General features: G+C 49.9%; 1 protein-coding gene across 3 annotated transcripts in view; it reads right to left on the bottom strand.

Moving 5' to 3' along the window:
• The window catches only part of LOC141089042 (spindle assembly abnormal protein 6 homolog), a 134,085-nt gene that overhangs the window by 13,373 nt on the left and 105,955 nt on the right, over positions 1-14,757 (bottom strand). For 2 of the 3 annotated variants that reach the window (XM_073575311.1, XM_073575312.1), the window contains exons 14-16: positions 13,755-13,907; positions 13,381-13,478; positions 13,125-13,213 (exon numbers count right to left, since the gene is read on the bottom strand). In XM_073575311.1, coding sequence (XP_073431412.1) covers positions 13,125-13,213; positions 13,381-13,478; positions 13,755-13,907 — 340 coding nt within the window. The remainder of the gene's footprint in view (positions 1-13,124; positions 13,214-13,380; positions 13,479-13,754; positions 13,908-14,757) is intronic. The other variant, XM_073575313.1, reaches the window with a different exon arrangement.

Raw genomic sequence — 14,757 nt, 5'->3', positions numbered from 1 at the left:
GACGCTCATTGGGGGACACAGGTACTGTGAGTGTATGCTACCTCAGCCTGGAGGCTGACACTAAGTGGAAAAAGAGGTTAGCTGCTCCTCCGCCGTATACACTAGGGTGACCGGATCTCATATGGGGGGGGGAAATGTCAGAATCTTGTTCGTCTGGACCCCACAAAACGATTCCCCTTTCCAGATATTGAGAGAGCCAAAATTTGAGCTCGATCAAACGACGTTAACCCGTGCCGCTCGTCGCTCAAAGTTTGAAAAAATCCAAATTGAGGTATTTTAAGATTTAGGTATTTTGCATAGTCTGTTAGACTATAAAGAATGTGACAACAACATTGCAGAAATAGCCCTGACCAAATTTTCGAACCATTTGAGGTATTTGAATGCAGAGTTGGTGGGATTATCGTTTTTTTGATCCCACCATTACAGACAATGAAAAGTTGTTAATGGCTAATAAATTGCTCAGTAGCACAGATGAACCATCAGAGCACGCTAACCTACATGAGTTGATAATTTTACATAGTTATCTAATCTATTCTAGAGCTTTTGTTAAAGTAGTTTTTGAAACGTCAGAATATAATGCTCGGCATTTTCTTACAACTTGCAGGACATATTGCTTTTGTTCTTCATCTTTTGTCAGAAGGTCGTTAAAGTCGGTTACTTCCTACCTCTTTTAATTTTTCTTTCCTAACTTTTGGATTTACAACCCTAGCGTGCTCTGATGGTTCATCTGTGCTACTGAGCAATTTATTAGCCATTAACAACTTTTCATTGTCTGTAATGGTGGGATCAAAAAACGATAATCCCACCAACTCTGCATTCAAATACCACAAATGGTTCAAAAATTTGGTCAGGGCTATTTCTGCAATGTTGTTGTCACATTCTTTATAGTCTAACAGACTATGCAAAATACCTAAATCTTAAAATACCTCAATTTGGATTTTTTCAAATTTTGAGCGACGAGCGGCACGGGTTAACGTTGTTTGATCGAGCGCAAATTTTGGCTCTCTCAATATCTGGAAAGGGGAATCGTTTTGTGGGGTCCAGATGGACAAAATTCCGACATCGATTTTTTGCGGTCACCCTAGTATACACCCTCGCCCTGATTGCGGGCGGAAACCAGTTTAGTGCAAAAGCAGGAGAGCAACAAAAATCAGCCTTAATGCAGATAATAATATGTCTAGAAAAGAACCACCCTAATATCAACAAAAAAGCACATTAATTAAATAAACAAGAGCCAACTGGCTATCAGGGTGGGTGCTGTGTCCTCCAATGAGTGTCTCGGAGAAAAGGATTTTATGGTGAGTTTATCAAAAAAATCCATGTTTCTCCTTCGCCTCATTGGGGGACACAGGTACTGTGGGACGTCCTAAAGAAGTCCCTGGGTGGGAAGTTGACTCACCGCTCCAAGCTACATGCACCTCATGTCTAATGGTGTGCCACCGCTTCTTAGAGAATCCTTCTACCTAGGATCGCATCCGCTGAAGCCCGAGTATGGATATTGTAGTGTTTGGCAAACGTGTGCAGGCTGGACCAGGTTGCTGCCTTGCAAACCTGTTCCATCGAAGCCTGGTGCTGAAGTGCCCAAGAGGTGCCCACTGCCCGAGTAGAGTGTGCTCTGATCCCTGCTGGAACTGGCGCACCCATAATGCGGTAGGCCTCCTGAATAGTCAGACGCATCCACCTGGCTATGGTCGATTTTGAGACAGCGAGTCCCTTCCTGCGTCCCTCGGGGAGCACGAACAGCGTCTGTCTGCCGAAAGGGTGCCGTCCGTGACACATACCTCCTGAGGGCTCTTACCAGGTCCAATGTGTGAAGAGCCTTTTCCACGTGGTGTACCGGCGCTGGACAAAAAGAGGGTAAGATAATATCCTCATTAATGTGGAACGAGGAAACGACCTTCGGCAGAAAGGGGGGAGCTGGTCTGAGAACCACCTTATCCTTGTAGAAGGTGAAAAACAGTGCTCGGCAGGACAGGGCCGCCAGCTCAAAGACTCGCCTGATGAAAGTTATGGCTACAAGGAATACCACCTTCCAGGAAAGGTACGACAAAAACATCTTGTAGCGGTTGAAATGGAGCTTCCTGCAGAACACTTAGGACCCGGTTAAGGTCCCAGGCGTCCAGGGGCGCCCTATAGGGAGGTACCAAGTGGGAGACTCCCTGCATGAAAGTCTTCACCTGCATATTGGTAGCAATTCTGCGCTGGAAAAGGACAGATAAAGCCGATATCTGTGTCCTAAGGGAGCTCGGGGCTAACCCTTAGTCTAGGCCAGACTGGAGAAAGGCCAAGATGTTCTCAATGGAGAATAACTGCGGTCTCAACACAAAGAAAACCTTCCAGGTGTGATGGTAAATTCTCACCGAGGTAGGCTTCTGGGCGCTAACAATTGTAGCGACCACCTCGGGCCCAAACCCTGCCTGGGTCAGAATCCAAGATTCAACAGCCATGCCGTCAAACACAGGGCCCCTGAGCTCGGGTGGAAGATCAGGCCCTGGGACAGTAGATCTGGGCGCTCTGGGAGTCGCCAAGGAATGTCGGCGAGAAGCTGCACTAGGTTTGCGCACCATGCTCGATGGGGACAGTCTGGGGCCAGCAGAATTGCTGGAACCCCTTCTGTTTTGATCTTTTTGATGACCCTCGGAAGTAGTGGCAGCGGGGGGGAACAAGTATGGGAGGCGAAACTGGTTCCATGGCAGACCCAACACATCCACGGCGACCGCCTGTGGGTCCCAGGACCGAGCGACAAACATGGGTACCTTGTCGTTCACCCTGGAGGCCATCAGGTCCACAACCGGTGTTCCCCACCATTGGCAAATCTGCTGGAAGACCTTAGGGTGCAGTGACCATTCCCCAGACGCAATACCCTGCTGGCTGAGGAAGTCCGCCACCCAGTTTTCCACGCCCGGGATGTGGACCGCCGATATGACCGAATGGTTCCTCTCGGCCCAGTGAAGAATATGCCCTACCTCGCGCATGGTTGCTCTGCTGCGGGTGCCCCCTTGATGATTTATGTAAGCCACCGCCGTGGCATTGTCCGATTGAATCCGGACGGGGCGGCCTGTTAGAAAGTGCTGAAAATGTTGCAGAGCCAGCCAGACTGCTCGTATTTCCAACAAGTTGATCGTGAGGCGTGCCTCCTGTTGCGACCATTGTCCCTGGGTCGTGTGGTGGCGAAAAACTGTTCCCCAGCCGAGGAGGCTGGCGTCGGTTGTGACTACTAACCACTGGTCTGGGGAAAAAGGTTTCCCCTGAAGCAGGGAGGAACTGGCTGTCCACCACTCGAGCGACTGGCCTGAGAGGATAACCAGCAACAGTGATCGAGCGTGAATGGGTTCTTGTCCCAGGATGACAAGAGGGCGTGCTGCAGGGGGCGAAGATGAAATTGGGCAAACAGAATCACTTCCATTGCTGCCACCATTTTCCCTAGTATCCTCATCCCGAAACGAATGGTGTGAGGGATTGGTTGGAGAAGTGTCCGGACTCCCTGCCGGAGAGCTAGGGCTTTGTCTTGAGGGAGAATTACCAACCCTCGGAAGGTGTCGAAGATCATCCCTAAAAAAAGAAATCCTCTAGGCTGGGACAAGGGATGATTTCTTCATGTTGACTAACCACCCTAAGCGGGAAAGGGTATCCAGCGTGATGCTGACATGCCCGAAACGAAGGGCACTTGACTAAGAGGTCGTCTAAGTATGGCAAGACGACTATGCCCCGAGAGTGCAAGATGGCCATGACGACTGCCATGACCTCTGTGAACACTCTGGGGGCGGTGGCTAGCCCTAAGGGCAGCGTTGCAAACTGGAAACGTAGGCCATTGATGGCGAAGCATACAAACCTCTGATGTGGAGGAAAAATGGGCATGTGCAGGTAAGCGTCCTGAATGTCGATAGAGGCCAAGTATTCTTCCTGCCCCATGGCCAATATAACTGAACGGAGAGACTCCATTCGGAAATTTCTGATCCTGATGAATTTGTTCAGGAGCTACAGGTCCAAAACAGGCCTGACGGTCCCGTCCTTTTTGGGGACTGTGAATAGGTTGGAATAGAAGCCCTGAGCCCTCTCTCGTGCTCCACCACGGGAATAATGACTCCGCTGTGCTGGAGGGACTAGATGGCTCCTAGCAACGCCCTTGCCTGGGTCTCCCCTTTTGGAAGACGGGAAAGAAAGAACCGTTTTGGGGGGGGGTACCTGACAGACTATCTTGTACCCCGAGGACACCAGCTCTGTCACCCATGAGTCGTGTGCTACGGTGACCCAGACGTGGCGAAACCAGAGTAGGCGGCCGCCTACCTTGCTGATGTCGCCTAAAAAATGCTTCGAGTCATTTGGCTGATTTTTGGGACCTGGTTCCCCTCGACCTGGGCAGGCGTGCACGCATCCTCCCCAATGGGTTGGCTCTATATGAGACCTGTCGATCCCTATCCTGGTTGGAGCGATGGAACTGGCCGCTGTAGTCCACCTGGGGTTGCAAAAGGCCCGAAACCGTGCCTGAAACGTGGTGAAATGACGGCTTAACCCTTTGTTGAGGGAGAAAACTGCTCTTTCCCCCTGTGGCATCAGAGATGAGCTGGTCTAATCTTTCTCAGACTAGGCGGCCGCACTGATAAGGCAGGGAAGTCAAGGACATCTTGGAGGCTGAATTGGCCAGCCATGTCCTTAACCATAGAGCTCTCCTAATGGAAATTGCGTTTGCGGCCACAAGTGCAGCGCAAATGGCCGCATCCAAAGAAGCATTAAGTAGTCCCCAGCCATAGCGATCTGACTCGCAATCTCTGATACCTCCACAGGTAGGTCCCGATCCTGCAAGGCTCTGTTCAATGATTCTGACCAAGAAATCATGTCCTTGGCTACCCACGTTGCCACGAACAAGTGAGAAAGTGTTGATCCTGATGCTTCAAACACTGAGCGAGCCAAGTTCTCTACGAGACGATCAGTGGGATCCTTAATAGAAGAACCACTAAGTACAGATGACAGGATTTTAGAGGCCAAGCGTGACACAGGTGGATCCACCGTTGGGGATTCCATCCATTTCTTACAGAGATCCGGGGCAAACAGCTATCTCGTCTCGAGTGCCTTCTGGCCCGAAAAACGCCTGTCCGGCCGTTCCCTGTGTCGTTGCACTATGTCCTCGAACTCTGGGTGAGTGCAAAATACTCTATGCAGCCGCTTAGCCCACTTAAAAGACATCTTATGGCCTGAAGCCAGGGTGGAATCATCCTCAATCCCCAGCGTCTGATTGACAGCTTCAATGAGGCTGTCCACTCTTTCTCGACACCCCGGGGTATCTAGATCCAGGGGTTCGTCCGAGTCATAATCTTAGCTTTTCCCGCTCTCGACTACTGGTGAAGGAGAGCGAGACGCAGAACTCACGGATGCCGAGGCACCGGATGGGCCAGGAGACGCCGTGTGGGTTAGTTTCCCCTGCGTCTGCCTGGAGTGAGAGCGGCCCCTGCAGGCCGAAGGCTCTTGTGAGGTGGAGGACCCCTCCAAGACAGGAGAGCCACTACCTCTGCCCCTATCTGGGGCGCGAAGGGACTCGATCGCCTTTGTAAGCAATGCCAGAGACTGCGACAGTGATAGGGCCCATTCTGGGGGACTTGGAACACTGGGCTCGGTTGCATGGGAGGGCTCCTGGGCACGTTCGTAATTGCAGGCTTTGCATAATTGTTTGCTCTGTGCCCGCGGAAAAGCGGCCCGACAGGTGGTGCATGCAGCGTATAGGAACATGTGCGTCTTCACTTTTCCGGCCATATTGTATCTGCCAGGCCTCAATACTGCCCTGCTGGGGGGGGGGGGGGGGGAGGAGGGCACTCCTCGATTACACATATCGTGGCTCTAGGGTTGGGGTGAAGCACTTACCCCAGTCCTGGGTCCCGTGTCCTGGAAGCTCCAAGCGCTGCTCCTCTCAATGACAAGCGCGCCTCAGCTGTGGGCAGGCCGTCGGGAGAAGCGTCCTGACGGTACTTCCGGTTGCGGCCTAGCCCTGGTCCGAAGCCGGGGGCTCAATTTATTTGGCGCCAGCCCAGGCCATGGGGGGGCGGGCTGCCGGAAGTGACGCGGAGAAGGAAGGCAGGACTTCCGCCTGCGGCCTAGCACCGGCTGAAGCCGCAGGCTGGATTTTTAGAGTCTGCCCGCAACGGGGGAGGGGGTGGCGGGCAAGCCGCCGACCACCAGCTGAGGAAGCGTGGCCAGACGTCAGGACACACCGCCATGCACGACAGGGGGGGAGGGGGACTACCTTCGCACGACCAAACGAGGCTAAGGGCTCCAGCCCTGTGGACGCTGCTGCAGAAGCCCTCCCAGGCCATCCCCTCCGTGATGATGCTCCGGTTTCAGTTCAGGTAGAGGGGAGGGGGACCACATCCAGGACGGTGCAGGCACCCTGGCTCCATCGTTCCTTACCCGGGATGATGAGAGGGACCGCCTTCTTGCAGAACCACAATCTAGCATTGGTGGAGCAGTTGGGGCCGCACGGACTATGCTTGTGCTTCTGTTCAACCCATGGTTTCAATCCCTAGGGGTGGTCAGGGCTAAGTCTGGCATCATGTCCCACGTTACGGGAGAGGATACATGGAGGCGACACTCGCACGTGCTCATACCAATGGGGGACTGAACCTAACCATCAAATTACATCTTGTACATCATACTAAGCTAAGTACTCCAATCCATCTTGCTCCTGATGAACCTCGGAAGAAGGGAAACACGTTGAGCTGTGTTTTATACTGGAGTGTTACTGGCCATCAACTGTGACTGTCCAAAATCATTTTATATATGGACATTCTATTTGTTATTATATTTGTCGCTTGATTGAGTGCCACCCTATACCTAGGTGGCTTTATTTGCGTTTATTATGGCCGGTATAAGTTGTGAATGAGCTGCGTTTTATACTGGAGTGTTACTGGCCATTAACTGTGACTGTCCCAAATCATTCTATAAAGTATATGGACATTCTATTTGTTGCTACATTAGTCGCTTGACTGAGTGCCACCCTATTTTTTATGGGGGGCTTTATTTGCGTTTACTATGGCCGGTATAAGCTGTGAACTATAAAGGTATTTAATCCTTTGTATTGTAAGCTGCATGATTGGATGCGGCTCTTTTGTATATATAGACTGTTTGGTTTGCAGTGTTGCGGGCTTTGTATAGACGTGATTTTTTTCATGTTTATAATCATACATGGGTTTGTCGTATTTTGATTGGATGCCTTCTTTTTGCTCTGGCTGAGATAAATCTATACAGAGATATATTGATAATCTTTTCAATAGTTAACTGATTCCTTGACAGTTGGGTATAGTAATAATATATTCTCTCTATTACTTCTTCTTGGGTCTCACTATCAAATAGGGGAAATTCTTCATTTGCTATTCCACTATGAGTTAACTTGAATAATACGACAATTAGATACCCTTCACATATTAAGGAGATAATTAGACTAACGCAGTGATTAAAGGGAATCTGTCACCTACCCTTTGGCGGGCGATGCAAACGAGGTCGGTCCGGTCCGATGGGCGGTGTTCCCGATGTGTGCCGCCTCCCCATCCTTGCCCGCCGTCCGCAGGTTATTGCTGATTTGGAGTAGGTGTACGCCATTTTTTGCACGTGCGCTAAGCATTCATAGCTAGCGCATGTGCAGTATGCTTTGCCCAACTGCGGGCAAAGCCGAAAATCCGGACTGCGCATGCACCGGTTATCTAAGCTCCGGAACACAGCAAAATACTTCCGGGGCTTAGTTATCCGGTGCATGCGCAGTCCGGCTTTTCGGCTTTGCCCGCAGTTGGGCAAAGCATACTGAGCGTGCACTAGCTATGAATGCTTAGCGCACGCGCAAAAAATGGCATACACCTACTCCAATTCAGCAATAACCTGCGAATGGCGGGCAAGGATGGGGAGGAGGCACACATCGGGAACACCGCCCATCGGACCGGACCGACCTCGCTTTCATCACCCGCCAAAGGGTAGGTGACAGATTCCCTTTAAGATATTAGAGAATAGCTCTCCATTTGCAAATAATAGACAATCTAGTATATTTCCAAGGAGAAAGAAGAGGTCTGATCCAGAACTCAAGCCAAGAAGAAGAATAAGGATTATACATTATATCTCTTTCTCACCTACCTGTTTCAAAACTTTATCACTCCCCTGCCACTATAGGGCCCTATAGGGAGAACAGTGTGAGTCGACGTGGAGTGGGGGGGCCAATTGCGCAGGTCTTAGGGCTCCAACCTCCGCTGTCAGGCAGGGAGAATCAGCCAGTACAGGGACAGGCACCTCCCAGTGATGATCATTCTTTTTTGGTATGATGGGTTGTTTTAAATAATTTTTGGTTAAGTAATTGTGATCTTTAAATAAAGTTTGTATTTTTAGCATAGTTGCAAGAGAAACTGTGAACCTCTTTTGAATGTCTTTTGTTATATAATTTTTTCTTGAGACTGTGATTCCTCTCAAAGACGCGCGCGCCTCATCTGCGGGCAGGTCGTCGGATGAAGCATCTTGACGGTACTTCCGGTTGCGACCTAGCCCTGGTCCGAAGCCGGGGGCCCAATTTATTCGGCGCCCGCCCAGGCCACGGGGGGTGGGCTGATGGAGGTGATGCGGAGAAGGGAGGCAGGACTTCCGCCCGCGGCCTAGCACCAGCTGAGGCCGCGGGCTGGATTTTTAGCGTCTGCCCGTGACAGGGGAGGGGGGGCGGGAAGGCCTTCGACCACCAGCCGAGGAAGCGTGGCCGGACGTCAGGACACACCGCCATGCGCGACAGAGGGGGGAGGGGAACTACCTTCACCCGACCAAACGAGGCTAAGGGCTCCAGCCCTGTGGACGCTGCTGGAGGAGCCCTCCCAGGCCATCCCCTCCGTGATGATGCTCCGCTTCCAGTTCAGGTAGAGGGGAGGGGGACCACATCCAGGATGGTGCAGGCATCCTGGCTCCATCGTTCCTAAACCGGGATGATGAGAGGGACCGCCTCCTTGCAGCACCGCAATCTAGCATTGGTGGAGCAGTGGGGGCCGCACGGACTATGCTTGTGCCTCTGTACAGCCCATGGTTTCAATACCTAGGGGTGGTCAGGGTTAAGTCTTGCATCATGTCCCACGTTGCGGGAGAAGATACGTGGAGGCGACACTCGCACATGCTCGCCCGTTGATGGTTTGGGGGAAATCGGACCCTTTCGATAGGGTCCGTTGCCCCGGTCTTATCTTCATGGAAGGTAAAAATCAAAAAGTCTGGGAAAAAAGACCAGACATGTCCCCCGTTGCGGGAGAGGATAAGTGGAGGCGACACTCACACGTGCTCGCCCGTTGTTGGTTTTGGGGAGATCGGACCCTTTCAATAGGGTCAGTCGCCCCTGTCCCATCTTCATAGAAAAAGGGAAGAAATTATAAAAAAAAAAAGTCTGGAGAAAAAAAACAGACGTGTTGCCTCCAACGGACACTAGGCATGAACTGGTTTCTGCCCGCAATCGGGGAGAGGGTGTATACGGTGGAGGAGGAGCTAACCTCTTTTTTTCACTTAGTGTCTGCCTCCAGGCGGCAGTAGCATACACCCACAGTACCTGTGTCCCCCAATGAGGTGAAGGAGAAGTATAATATTACAACTTATGGGCACTAGATTCTGTGGTGGAGCGTTGATCCGGGGAGCTAGTCTGACTGCCTTATGTTGAGTCGGGAAGACATTTGTCACCTAATATGAAGCTATTACTGTCTGCACCATGATGATTTTGCCTTCCTCTGGATCAATGTGTTAGGCTGATATATAGTTTTGATATACACTGTAGTCAGACCTGGGCAAAGTGCGACTGAGACAACCGTGAGGCTGGAAATCAGAAGTCCACGGGCCGCATGGTGCCCGCCCACTTGCTGTTAACATGTGCGGCTCTGCGCTGCGCCGCTGACTCCTTTGGTGGAGGAGCGGCCTCCGGCCACTTCGTCCACCAATCAGCGTGTGAAACAGCCGACGTGATGACGTCATTTCATCGCGTAAGCTGTGTACTGCTGAGAGGCCGCACATCAGAGGCAGAGAGAGAAGCCGAGCGCCGGGGAACAGGACCGAGGTGAGTATGCACTTTTTTTCCCTCATGTGTATGTCTGGGCTGTTTGGGTAGGTATGGAGAGGCTATGGGGGGGTGACATGGTGCTGCACATAGGGGGGGGGTGACAGGGTGCTGCATATAAGGTGGGGTGACAACGTGTTGCATTTTGGTGCACCGTCAAAAGGACGCATGCGCCAGCAAAAGCATACCTGCGCAGGGCCTGCGTATCCAATGCTAAAGATAGGGTACGCAGGTTGCATGCAGCATCATGCGCCCATAGGCGGAGCTGACTGGAGGAGGCGTGGCAGGGGGCGAAGCTTCACACCGAGCGTACGCTGCGTCTCCTAACGCAAGTGTGAAAGTAGCCTACCGCTGTTATGTTACTTGTTTGCTGCAGCCAAATCAGCAGCCACTAATCAGCTGGTTTATTCACACCTCCCTTGGTTGAAACTCTTAAAGGGAACCTGCCACCAGAAAAACCATTATCAATCTGCAGATATGAGGTTAATCTGCAGGTTAATAGCCCGGCGCCTGCACTTAGCCAAACGCTGTAGGGAGAAAATGATCTTTATTCTCCTCGGCAGTGTTCCGGTTTGAGTCACAGAGGCAGCCGCTGATGCAGTCAACATTCTGATTTTACACAACGGCGGCTATAAAAACGCCCCCGGCCCTGACTGACACTTGCTCTGCATTGGCTGTCAGTCAGCGTAACTGAAACCCGAATGCTGCTGGGGGGGATAAAAACTATAAAAGGGAAAAAAAAAAAAAAAAAAGAGCATGAACCACACCTTCGAAAAGGATACGCTGATCTAATGCCGCCAGGCAAAAATTTATATATAACTGTACATGAGGTTCTTAGTTTAACATTCTGATCAGACTGTATGAATCCCAATGCCATGTCATGGCAAACCTCGTAGTGGGTACCTACCGCCCTAACGGAGCAGAGCCGCGTGATGACCACCACAGCGGCAATGTACCAGAAGTGCAGATGGCCCAGTGTCTTCAGTCCGCGCCGCCCCACCAGCACAAATCCACTGCAACAATGGCCGCCACACAGCACCAACACCATATGAAAGGAGCCCCCACGGAGCAGAGCCGCGTGCCAACCACTGCCACAGGTCAATGCAGCAGCAGGGCAGACGGCCTGGTGTCTCACAGCACCCTTGCTACAAGACAGAGAATAAATAATAAGAGTATAATAAAATCTATTTTCTCCCCTCAGCGTTTGGCTAAGTGCAGACGCCAGGCAGGTTGATAATGCTATTAACCTGCAGATTAACCCCATATCTGCAGGTTAATAGATACTGCTGGCGAAAGATTCCCTTTAAGACCAGAGAAGGTGCTAGAACTGCACTCTATTAGCAGTTGTTGATTATTAGGTGCTGGCAGATGCAGCATCAACATCGCTGGAGTCTGTGAGGAGAGTATAAGCGGTTTATATTTTCAATGGAGCATCGTTTCATAAAAGAAGGGGACGTTCACCTTTAAGTACCCCTTTACGCACTGTAATATAATGTCCTAAAAATATTCTTTTAGGACTGTGTGGTGGAGAAAACCAGGCAGGATCACATGCTTTAAAAGCTGCTGTCAGTGATTGACCTTGTCATTCAGCAGGTTAACATCCATCGTAGTTCACTCCAGCTGCTCCTCTGAGAGGCAGATGATGGCTGTCTGGCACAGCCAGCATCTGCCTTGTGTGGCGTGGGCTCAACTCCCATAAGTCAGATGCTGCTCTGTGATTGTTAGGAACGGCGGAACGCACTAAATAAAAATAATAATAAAGTGCGTTCGTCGCTCGGGGTCCACCGTGCAGTAGGTGATATAACCGCTGCTAAGTGGTGGCAGGAGCAATATGGCGGTAATGCGCACAGGGTTAAACGTCACCCAGGTATGCAGAGCAATCTCTGTTAATTCACAGAGATGCCAAAGAAATACAAATACAAAAGACTGAGCCTGTTGAGGTCACAATACTCAGTAAAAAACGCATACACGGTATCAGGTCACAGGAGTAGCCCAAGACGGCGGCACTACGTCCGTCTAGACCTACCATGTGCGGAGCGTCGCAACTGCGAACGCAAAGGAGCTGCTACTACAGCGTGGCGTGGCCACTGCTGCTAAACGACAAGGGTAAGGTGCAAGCGCAATGTCGGACACTAGCAGCTGTGGATGTTGCAGCAGAGGAGCGCTGGTGCTGATTCTAAACTCAGTCCCTAACCACATATGTAATATCAGAGGGAAGGGGTTTTATAATGAGTCATTCACCAGAATCATAGATCCGTCCTCATACACACAGCAGCAAGTAAGTCTATACTAGCGCATGGCGGAACAGCCATGCGCGCCTTTTATAGCAGCCAGGACCTTCCGCATGCTTCCAGATCTCTGAGATGGACCAATGAGATCCGAAGCGGGACCTGCACATGACTCCCGATCTCCAATGGAAGATCGTCCCATTAACATGCTCAGTAGGAGCACAGAAGGACTTAAGGTACTGTCACACTTAGCGATGTACCAGCGATCCCGACCAGCGATATGACGCGGTCAGGATCGCTGGTACATCGCTAAGTGGTCGCTAGTGAGCTGCCAAACAGGCAGATCTCACCAGCGACATCGCTGGGGACGGGGGTCGCTACTTACCTGTCACACTAAGCGATCCTGCGTCCTCCCGCCCGCGTCCACGCGTCGCTCGTCTCTCCACAGGAAGCGCCGCAGGAAGCTGACGACGAGAAACAGTCCTGGACGCTCTCGCGCGATCAGCGATAACCAGCGGGGGAGCGGGTCGTAGGTAAGTATCAGACACAGCGATGTCGCTAGCAATATCGCTATAACGTCACAAGTTATAGCGATATTGCTTAGTGTGACAGTACCTTTAGCCTCAGGAGAGATTTGCTGCAAGGCAATCTCCTCTGCAATCTCCTCTGCAGTAGATAAACAGCAGGAGACTGCAGAATGTGAGGGTCTGGATCCCTGCGGAGTAAACGCAGAAATCCGACGCCTAACAGTGATAGAGCAGTATGTGTCATGGCACAGGAAGGGATTAAATATATATTTTTAAAAAATAGACGCTCTTTGTCGAACGTAAAATAGAGACATTTCCCTTTGTACTGACCTGAGCTTGCACCATTTACATTCTTTGGTACTTTGACAGGGACATTGGCATTTCTTTTAAGGTATTTCATATCTAATCCAGCTGGATCACTGAAACATCAAGTAAGCAATCTGTTAGAATATATACAGCATAAAAGAATCTTATGCCAGGTTCACACAGCACGGTTTGGTACTTTATTTCTTAATAAAAGTGTAAAAGCATTGTTAAAAAAAAAACAACAAACACCACTGTATATACAGTACACTTACGAACATACCATGAGGTAGGAGGCAAAATAGGAGTGGATGTAGAAGGGACATGTCGATGCTCAGGAGTGGGACTGGAATCAGCTGGGAGATTTAAACTGAATCTCACCTATGGTAGAGAAAGCAGACAGTACATACAATATGGTCCCAGAGTCAACGCTTTAAGTAAAGTTATCCTACTAGAAAATACATTAGTGAAATGAGATTTATACTTTTTTGTTGCTTAGCTTATAAAGTATGAAGAGACAACCAAGTGATACAACTAAACGCACATTTTTTGCATTTGTTATTATTAAGTCAAAGTGAAGTGCTCCCATAATCACCATGATTCAAGTGCATAATAAAAAAATCCAAAGTGTTAAAAGTGACTAGAAACAGTGCCTGCCTGAGGGCCCAGCCTTGAACCACCAGGGGTCGGCACACTTGTTCGTAAAGCGGGCGTAACACTATTGGGATAATACTTAGATGTTACAGAATGGCCAACTGGATGAGATACTGATGAAGGATAGTATGGGACATTCCCAGTCAAAAACGGAGGCTAAAAAAGCAAAAGAAAAAAAAAAAAAATTTGAGACATTTTGCCAACATCTTTTTCTTCCTTAACCAATAAAGTGACAATATAACTAACAGGGTTTTGTGAAAAATCTATTGTGCAATGTGAAACCTGGGGAACGAAAAGGTGGTCACAAGTCTGCGAAACAATAGTCATGTAGCGGAATTAACAATCTGCAGCAATCCTGAAATTCAGCACAAATGTACGTGAATGTGACTTGGAAAAGCTGCTTTGTAGGGATTGATGCCTCCAATGTCATAAACCCACAATTTCATATGTAAACGTTTCTCTAGGAACAAGTATGAAAATCAGCCCAAAAAAAAATTGTGGTTCCATTATATCCTGTATTAGGCCTGTTTCACACTTGCTTTTTTTTGCAGCGCGTTTTTCCCGCAAAAAAACGCATTGAAAAACGCATACAACTGCTGCGATTTTTCAAGCATTTTTATGAGCATGCATGAAAAAAACGCAGCGTTTTTATGCGTTTGTATGCGTTTTTAGTGCGTTTTTACCGCGTTTGCGTTTTTTTCCAACATTAGGTGGCCCCTCACACTAACCCAAACCATGACTTTACTAACCCTAACCCTGACCCTAACCCTGACCCTAACCCTGACCCTAACCCTTAACCAAACCATACTTAACCCTAACCCTGACCCTAACCCTTAACCAAACTTAACCCTAACCCTGACCCTAACCCTGACCCTAACCCTAACCCTGACCCTAACCCTTAACCAAACCATACTTAACCCTGACCCTAACCCTAACCCTGACCCTGACCCTTAACCAAACCATACTTAACCCTAACCCTGACCCTAACCCTGACCCTAACCCTAAC

This window comes from Dendrobates tinctorius, unplaced genomic scaffold (assembly GCF_039654945.1).
Source record: "Dendrobates tinctorius isolate UK_male_01 unplaced genomic scaffold, ASM3965494v1 ptg000044l, whole genome shotgun sequence".
In the NCBI taxonomy this organism is placed as follows: domain Eukaryota; kingdom Metazoa; phylum Chordata; class Amphibia; order Anura; family Dendrobatidae; genus Dendrobates; species Dendrobates tinctorius.
The sequence above is the reverse complement of the archived record's forward strand: the minus strand, read 5'-3'. Positions and strand labels throughout refer to the sequence as shown.